The sequence below is a fragment of the Gekko japonicus genome, unplaced genomic scaffold, assembly GCF_001447785.1.
Source record: "Gekko japonicus isolate JY-2015 unplaced genomic scaffold, Gekko_japonicus_V1.1 scaffold863, whole genome shotgun sequence".
NCBI lineage: Eukaryota > Metazoa > Chordata > Lepidosauria > Squamata > Gekkonidae > Gekko > Gekko japonicus.
The window spans coordinates 519,240-528,998 of NW_015167563.1; the positions used below are offsets into that span (position 1 = coordinate 519,240).

Consider the following 9,759-nt stretch of genomic DNA (forward strand, 5'->3'; position numbering starts at 1 on the left):
TAAACATCCCCCCGAATTTTTTAAACTTTTTTTATTTTTGTGCACATGTGGGGACTGCCCCACATGTGCACAAACCTCCCCCTGCCCCCCAAGTGCCCCCAAAGTGCAGATATAGATATCCGCACGGAGGGGGCAACTTGGGTATTAGTATAAGGATTTCTATTCTTTAGGTACTCCCCCTCCCCTTTTCTTTGTTATTATTAGCTACTGGATTTCGCCCCCTTTTTTCCCAGTTTTCTGAAACAATGAAAGGGTGGTTCTTCCCACTCACTTTTAATTACGTGTTTAAACATAGCCATTGGCTTGTCCAGAAAGGCCAAAAGAAAATAATCTATTTCAGAGACCCTTATCTCTTGTTTTATCAGATCCAGACAGCTCACCTTTCCCTTTTGGCTTTGTAGATTCATCTGAGGAACTGTTTCATTGAATCTGCCTACCTGGTGCCTACTCCTAAGTTTTAAACAACAGGCAAATATGTTTTTTAGTTGCTGTAGGTTTTCCGGGTTGTGTGGCCATGGTCTTGGCATTGTAGAACCTGACATTTCGCCAGTAGCTGTGACTAGCATCCCCAGAGGTATAACACAGGAGTACTCTCCGTGCCAAGACCACGGCCACACAACCTGGAAAATCTACAGCAACTAATGAACTCCATCCATGAAAGCCTTTGACAAAATATGTTTTTGTTTTCCCAGATGTTTGACAATCTGTAATACTCCAAAAAAATATCTGGCATCAGGTTAAATTTTAATTTTTGTTGCTGTGGTTTTAATGTTTTAATTTTTATTTTAACTTGGGTTTAACGAACCTATTATTTTACCTTTGTGACCAACTGTATGGGCCAAAGTTATCTTCTGCACACAGAAAAACACCTCTGTGGGCAGAGGGGAGTATGTGATTTTTGCTTATTCCCCCCCACACACACACACTCTGCAGAACGTCCCCCACACACACACACACTCCATGTTATCTCCAAGGGTTCCACAATCCCTTAGAGCAGCATTTTGGGCATGGAGTGTGCTGAAGTGAAGAGGAGAAGGGAAAGATCCATTCTATGAACTCTGCTCCACTTGTACTTGTTTGGATTCAACATTGCACTAAGCATGGCACATAAATGATTTAAACAAATAAATAATATTGGCATACATTCTATTTACCTAACTGACAGTTGACAAATTTGGCATTCTCGGGACATTATAATATATAATGTTGCATCAGAATTTGAAACCAATTTTCAGGGGGGAAACTCAACTTAAACCATTTGATTTCTATTGTTGCAGTGGTTAAGTAAGTTCCATATGATTATTATTTTGCAGCTCATTTTCTGAGTATGAGCAATGTAACATGAATTCTGTCAGAATGCTTTTAGGAATCTGTAGGGAACCAAGTCCTAGGAAAACCACTGAGGTCAGATGTGCATTATCATGTCCATTTTAAACAATTGCAGGCACAGGAAAAAGAGGTCTGAAATATTACCGGTCGCCCATGCTGGCTTTCATAGTACAGGAGACTTTTTTGGAGTGAAGTTTTTTCTTCTGACAGATGGTCTTTCGTCATTGTCTGCAGTGAAGTAAATACAAGCATCTAAACTTAAGTCCATTTTCTACTGTATGCTTGAATGATAATTAAAGATTAAAGGGGTTATACTGAATAACATCTGAATGATAGCACTAAAAAAGAGTTCTGAAACAAACAACTGCTCTTTCTACACAAGGCTTCCTCCTTCATTTCACTGTCAGGAAATGTTTCATATGCCTTAAAACTGACTGGCAACCCTCTTACATGCAAACTGCATGTATGCATCTGCAACTCTAGATCAGGGCAACAATCTGTGAAACGTTTGCATGCAAAAAGAAATACAAACGACATCACTGTAAGCGACTACATGTCATATCAACAACTTTAGAAGTGTCATAACAAAGTAAGCTTGAGATGAACATTTCCATTTTCAGATGCAACAACAAAGACAAGCATACATACTTTTATATCCTCCGGTAGGCATCTTTCAATTCGTTTTTCCTTCAGTCTTTTTAAAATGAGCTCAACTGTTGCCTCCTTTGTAGGTTTCTTCTCTTTCTGAGCAACTCGCAGATCATCTTCATTTTCTTCATCTTCATGGTCCAGAGAGGAACCAAAGCTTTTTGGAAGTGTGTTGCTTCGTGGACGTGACTGAGGTATGAATTCTCCATCTGAGCTTTTGTGCTTTGCATCTGTTTTCCAGAAAAATCACCCACCCTCAAGTCAACTAGCTTACAGTGATTCTTGTTAAATCATCCCAGTCAAAACATATGTGATGAGCATTCTCATCATTTTCACAGTGATTAGAGCCTGAAGATATATATTGTTTAAGAGGATAGATATAAACAACCTATTAGAGGGCAGATCAAGATTTAGGTATTTCACACACTCTAGGAAAGGAGACTGAAACATGTATACATTTTAGCTTCTCTTACCTTTTATTTGCTTTTTCAATTTGGTAAGCTCTGTCATCCACTTTAAAACCTTTGGATTCGCTGCAATATCAGTATATGAGGGCTGCAAAGAGGGATGCATAATATTGTGTGTCAAAAAATGAGAAATCCTACAAAACCTCATAGGGCTGTTGTGAGAATAAAATGGAATGTACATTATCCTTTGTCTCTTTCAGGAACAGTAAATGTGACAACACTAGAACATTACACATCACCCAGTTACATTGCATAAGTAAATATAAATTCCTGTCCAATAATCTCATAAGAAGTTGTTGACAAATGAACAGGGCTGGTAAAATTCAAATGCCAAAAATAAAGAAGCCATTTTTTAAATATAAGATAAATCTTTTACGAGAGGTAGCTAACAGCATGCAGTAATGAACAAGCTTACCTTGAAGTTTTTCTCTTTTTCAAACTGTTCCTCAAATTGCCTGATTTTTTTCTGCAACTTTTTCACTAGCTGATAAGGAGTCTTGTCTTCCCTTCTGTCATCCTTAGAGCTACTAAACGATGCTCTTCTAGTTCTAAATTTTAGAAGGAGGAAAACACTTAGATACTGTGTTCATGTACTGTTAAAAATGGAGCAAGCCTATATTCATGCTGTAAAACCCATGGAAAAAAACAGAATGAAATTCTCAACTGTTAACTTCTCCTCTCATACTACATTGTTACTAATCCTCACTATAAAGTTGTATTTTGCTCAGAAGAAAACATAGCAGGTACAAAAGCTGACAGCCAAGTGCCTGAGCCACTGACACGAGCCACCCCTTCCTCTTGCCATAAGGTGATTGATTTCTTCCAAAAGTTGTAAACCATAACACCTAAAAAGCTATTAAACCACTACAAGCCCTTCACTACAAGAAAATCTCAGCTCCGTCTCACTACAATTTGAAAAGCTATCCGTTTAGTAAAAGAAACAAAACAAAATTATGCATTCTTTCTCTTTGATACATTCCTTTTAAAAAAATCACAAACATTGTATGTAATGCAATGATAAAAGAATGGAAAAATCCATACTTTTTGTTCCCTCCCTCCTTACAGTGACATAATTTGCACCACAGAGCTCCCCTCCTATATAAGATACTGATCATCTATACTCAGACCACACAGGGCCTCTCCAAAATTTGATGCTTAGGCAAGTTGAAAGCAACAAGAAACTGCATTCATAACAAACCACGGTTTGTGCAACAAGCTCTTGTTAATCTACTGGATATAAGTAACTAATCCTGGTCTGTGCATAAAAAGCCAGTTGGCCTGCTTCATGCCTCCTCCCAGCAGGAACACCACCCACTCTTTACCTTGTCTGTGTCCAGGCTCCCATATATGGCAGCACGACTGAACAAAGTTTGGCAAATCCAGATGTTACAACGAACTACAATCAATATAACCTGCATCTTACAAATCAGAGTTAGATACCTGACTGTATCTGTTAGAGGCTGCTTGCCAATGTATAATGTAACTTAATGAGAGATTCTCTCATTAAACAAGCACTGAGACGAGACCTGCTGGTTCACTGAAGTTACCACTGCAAAGTTAAAAGTTGACATTCTTATAGAATGAAGTCTTATAGAATGAAGGTAAAACAAAGGTAAAATTAGTATAGAATGAAGGTAAAACACCAATTCTTACTAAGTACTATTCTATGGATTAATGCCCCCCATCAAGAATGAGTTCTTCGTTATGAAAAAGTGGAGACAGCTTCAGGGAGGAAAAAGGTGCCAAAGGATAAGAAAAGGTAGATCACTTTGTCCAAGTGCAACAGATACAGAGGGTTGGAACAGAAGGCATACTGTTCGCTAGCTCTTCAGAAAAGCCATTCTGAAAGAAGAAATCACAGACAGCCATTCACTGATAGATGATGCATTAAATTGATTAAGTTGAGAGAAACTCCACAGGGATGCAGTTGCTTCAGAAGTTTCACAGAAACTTAAAGAAACACAGAACAGGTTACAACAAATTGAATCTCCCACAACAGGAGCACTGAAAGCATATAGCTACTAAATGTACACACACTCAAAAGAAATAGGCAGGCCTTCTCTGTGTAACTGAAGAACACAGTCAAGAAGGGATTTTCTTTTGTAAGGGAATTAGAAATGAGATTCAACAAAATGGGGAAACCTGAATGCTTTACTCTGTATTCAATAGAATTTCTTAAAACTCTCAAGAACCTTGTAGGGTTTAGATTCTCCATACTGTTATAACTTCAGAATTTGAATGTTATGGTAGAGAATTTGACCTCAGTTCAGTCCTGAGCCATTAAGAAGTATAGGAAATTCTTCTACATTAGATGCTAGTTGTTGGCAAACTATAGCACACACAGTCTGTGAAGCTATAGAAATGAGATCTGATTCAAAAGTGCCTTGTGGAATATTGGATTAGAGGATACAAAAAACAGAAGAATATGTGTACCCAGCCACATAATTAGGACAGCATCCCCTTGCTTCGCAGGGATCCCAACCTAACCTACTACAAAAACTTCCAGCTTGGGAGGTCTGAGAGGGAACAAGAGGTTGAGGAGAGGGTGAAGGCTGAAGATGAAGTCCTTGTATCAAATGCTCAGAGACTACTCATGAGTCACCTCTTCAGCTCTGAGCTGTTCTGACCAACTGCGAACCGAGAGAGTCAAGCTACGAACTATATTATACAAAATGTTTATTAGGGTACTATTTAGGGCCTACGATTTATGGTCTACAATACAAACGTGTGTGTGTGTATAAATATAAAAAATTCTTATGTGTACATTTTTGGATGTGTGTCATTGTAATATAAAGAATATTGACCACTGAGGAAGGCCCGAAGGGGCCAAAACGCGTATGGTCCTTAGGTCAAAAGATTTTACCCATCAATTGTATCTGTATAATAACTAACTTGCTTGTATAAGCCTTTTAAGTCTGAAACTTAAGACTATTTCTTTTAACCGCTGTATGTTTTAGTTATGTGTACACCCTAATAAACATTTTGTATTTTTTTATAATATAGTTTGTAGCTTGACCCTCTCGGTTCGCAGCTGATTTTGGGTTGAGTTTCTCGCCCGCCCCCCCCTTTTTCCAGTTCTGTTCTGACCAACTACAGGAATCACAACCCCTGTAGTCCTGACTTTCAGACAACAGGTCCGGAGGTCCACTGAAACATCATAATGTTCAAGCTTTGTGACTGTTTAGGTAATATTTGGCGATACATTTTCCAAAGGCTTTCTGTATACTTTGTACTTGTAATGTAAGTTTGTATTTTGTGTATCTAATCATTTCTTTCATGGAGTTTAGACTCAGTTAATGGTGAAGAGTTTGGTACTGAATCCCTAGGTCTAGTCCCTATACCACTTGTGCTACCTGGTACCATAATGTCTGATACAGGAAGCAAGTCCCTGTAGTGAACTGAAGGTATTCATGATACTGAGAACGAAGAGAAATGCAGAAACTTCTGATACTGAATTAAGTTGAGGACAGGCCTGCATCCTTCTTCAAGAGTGGGAACAGAATCCACAGACATGATGCAAATACATATAAGATCACTTCTTTCTGTATGAGGATGGAGACCTTTGCAACCAATTAAGAGCTGTGTAACTCAGATCACCCCCAGAAGTAGAATGAAGCAGAACCTGAACTGGGCAATATGATTTATGGTCTCCCAGTTGTTAACAGAACTATCAATGTTTGCTTCTAAAGGCTATCAGAGATTATGGTGGTATTAAGAAACACCAAAGATTGTTTTGAGATTGACTGAAGTTGAAGATTTAATCTTAGTTACAGAACAGCTCTTCTCAACACTAAGAATGATATCATCTGAAGGAACTCTGTTCTATTCCATTCAAATGTACCTAAGCAGTTATTCTACTTTCAGCTGAAAACTGTGACTTTCATCTTCGAGCCAAAAAGCTGCTACTGGTTAAGAAGAATCTTTCCTCATGCCCTGGGATGATTCCCTTTCTATTGTCAATAACAGCTTCTACGCAAGATTTGCAGTTTCTTGGCATTCTTACTGATGAATAGAGATTTGTGTGTGTTTTATTCTGTTAACATTAAGGATTCAGAGGAAACTAATATTATTATGTGTATTGTTTTGAGTGTATTTTGATAGTGATCCTTTGTCAATGTTACATAAATCTAGTACCTCTACTAGATTTATGTAACATTGACAAAGGATCACTGGCAGTATTGGGTCCCCCTCTTATTCCATAATGTGCAGTCATGCAGGATATTCCTGGGGTCAAGTGAGGTACTACTGGTGAAAGCAGAGGTATAGGAACCATAAAAGGAAAGACACAGTAGCTGACAGACACTTAAGACCACAGTGGTGGACAGGAGAGCTGTGGACAAAACTGCAATGGTCTCTGTCAGCAGGCATAACGCAACATAATAAAGATCCAACCTGAAATCAAGGCTTGACTCACAAGGTTGACAGTGTAACAGTCAGTACTGAGCATGGTGAACTTCTGGCTGATTGGTGCACATTTGAACAGTCAATGAAGCTACAGTTTGGATACTTTGAACCTGCAGGTGTGGAATGGAAATGGATGGTCATATTCTCAGGACCTATGAAATAATAAAACGGGATTTCTCATAGTGTGGCAGATGATCTTCCTACTGAATCAGAGAAGCTATACCCAGGGGTCTTGTTGTAGAAAAAGAGCTGCCGGAGCTCATTAGCATAACTCATTAGCATAACTTATTTGCATATGCCACGCCCCCTGACATCACCGGAAGTGACAGAAGGCCACACCCCCTGACATCACCGGAAGTGTGTCAGAAGGCCTCGCTACTTACCCTCCTGCTTCATCCTCATTCCCAAACGGAATGAGGATCGAAGCAGAGGGCGGGGTAAAGAAGGGGGCGGGGCTTCACCACGTGACCGCCCCGCCCCCTAGAGGTTCTCTTCCGGAGCTCCGTACCTGAGAGCTCCCCCCCGACTAGAGCCCTGGCTATACCTATGCAAATCATGAACACCTGAAGACAAACTGAAAGTTCATTTCTGTAAAGAGAAAACAACTTCCCCTACAGAGAAAAGAAACTCAGATGAAAAAACTTGCCAAGGAGAACTCCTGAGGAAAAATCCATGATTTCACTTTGAGTGGTTAAAAAACTGGGAAGGAAGGCACTTGCCTCATCCCCTCCAAGCACAGGCAAAATATTATTTCTTTTCCCTTAGAAGGGATAGGCATGAATCCTACCTCCCTGTCAAGAATTGCAGAATACTGGTGATGTGTGTTACATGCTAGGGATGTGCATGAACCTAATCTTGCCATGAATATTGCCCAGTTCGTGGTTTGTGACCCGAGGGTCGTGCACTCATGCCTGCAACAAACCTCCCATAGACCTCCATGGTTGGAGGTTTGTGCAGCAGACAAGCTGGTGCCAATCAATTAATCATCAAAGCAATGCAGGGGATGGACTTCTGCAGCCCTGGAAACACCAATAGTGGCCCTCCAAACATCAAACAAAAGTGGAATGTGGGGGGTGCAGAGGAAAGCATGAAAGATCCAGGGTCAGGGGTGGAAGGAGATGAGGGAGAGGATGGGTGCCCGCCAGCGGCTGCACAGGAGAAAGAGGAGGCAAAGATCTGAGTCTTGGGGGAGAAAGGCGAAGGCAATCTCCTTTCCACAGAAGCAGCGGGAACTTTGGGAAACCGGCCCATGGGGCAGTCAGAGGGAGGCTGGCAGATGAGGCCAGGCCAAAAAGGAGGATCCCAGGAGGCCCAGAAGTCAAGGACTGCAGGGTCAGAAGAAAAATGGGGCCAATCCCTTTTTATAGAAGTGGCGGGAGTTCAGGGAAACTGGCCCATGGGGCAGTCAGAGAGAGGCCAGCAGATAAGGCATCCTGGAGATCGACAGATGCTAGCCATGCAGCCTTGGGTATCAATGGAAGAATGGACTGTAAGGTGACCATTCAGAACTTGTGGCATCAAACATATCGATTCAGATCCCGAAGATCCATAATGGCCCTGAAGCCGCATCCCTCTTTGGTACGAGGAAATACTTGGAGTAGAAGCCTAGGGTTTGTTGCGCCTCCGGGACGACCTTGATGGCGCCCTTGGCCAGAAGCACGGAAATCTCGAGATGGAGGAGAGGCTGGGGGGGGGGATGACAAAGTGAGGTAGGTCGGGAGGCTAAACGAACTCTATGGTGTACCCGACCCATAGGATGGTAAGGACCCAGAAATCGGTGGAAACTGCTTCTCACTATGGCAGAAAGGGGAAGAGTCAGGTCCGGACGGGAGGGGTGTACGACGGAGGAGACGGCAGGCAATCGAAGCGGTCAAACAGACTGCTTGGGCTGCTGCGGTTTTTTAGGAGCCTACTTGTCTGGACCAAAGACAAACACTCTCCCGAAGAGTCAGGTCCGGACGGGAGGGGTGTACGACGGAGGAGACGGCAGGCAATCGAAGCGGTCAAACAGACTGCTTGGGCTGCTGCGGTTTTTTAGGAGCCTACTTGTCTGGACCAAAGACAAACACTCTCCCGTTCTCAGGTGCTGAGCTCACAGCCACCAGGGGCCTTGGGATCCTCACTGGGTCTTGGTCCTTCTCTGAGGCTCTTTTACATCAGGGTTCCTCTCAAGGATGCAGACAGACACTCAGCAGACACTCCCAGCAAGATAGGTTAAAAATACCTCTGCATTTATTTGAATCCTTCAGATAACAAAGAGTGTTTGCTCGGCAGAAACCACTCACAAAATACAGCACTGGCAAAAAACAACAACAACACTATACTTGCACTGGGGTAATCTTGCGACCTGGCTTTCTCACCCGAAGGTTTAAGAAAGAGAGTCCACTCCCACAGGCATAGTCCACAGCATTCCTGGTTGCAGTCCTGAAGGCCTCAGCCTCTGTTCGTTCCTTGTGTGACTACTGCCCGACGTTCGGTAAAGGCCTCTTATCAGTTGGTCAAGGCCACCAGGTGTTTTTAATTAACGCTCAGCCCCAAACAGGCTGCAACCAGCCTGTGAAAACTTATAGCTTGGTCGCATTAATAAAAGCCTAAGTTCTGTAAGTTCTAATCCTTACACCTCCCCCACTCCATCGACACGGTCAAAAGACCATGTCGGTGGAGTCACACAAGAATAAAAATTATTGTCCCAAATACTACACAAGCAACATGCATAAACCAAATAACAATATATGCAAAGGTAACAAGTTAACAACAACAATAAAATTTAAAACCATTAAAAGGCACAATTACAAGTAGCACTTCTTAACAATATGGAACTGAAAATATGTAAATCAGCATAACAACACAAACAATTTTTTTTGGCATCCATGCAAAGATCAGCTAAGATGTTCTTGCTTTTAGCATAGAT

At 41.5% G+C, this 9,759-nt stretch overlaps 1 protein-coding gene across 1 annotated transcript in view; it reads right to left on the reverse strand.

The window, feature by feature from the left end:
* The window catches only part of FAM13B (family with sequence similarity 13 member B), a 98,774-nt gene that overhangs the window by 10,327 nt on the left and 78,688 nt on the right, over positions 1–9,759 (reverse strand). The window contains exons 15-18 of the mRNA XM_015413799.1: positions 2,860–2,992; positions 2,451–2,532; positions 1,978–2,207; positions 1,474–1,557 (exon numbers count right to left, since the gene is read on the reverse strand). Of these exons, the coding sequence (XP_015269285.1) occupies positions 1,474–1,557; positions 1,978–2,207; positions 2,451–2,532; positions 2,860–2,992 (529 nt within the window). The remainder of the gene's footprint in view (positions 1–1,473; positions 1,558–1,977; positions 2,208–2,450; positions 2,533–2,859; positions 2,993–9,759) is intronic.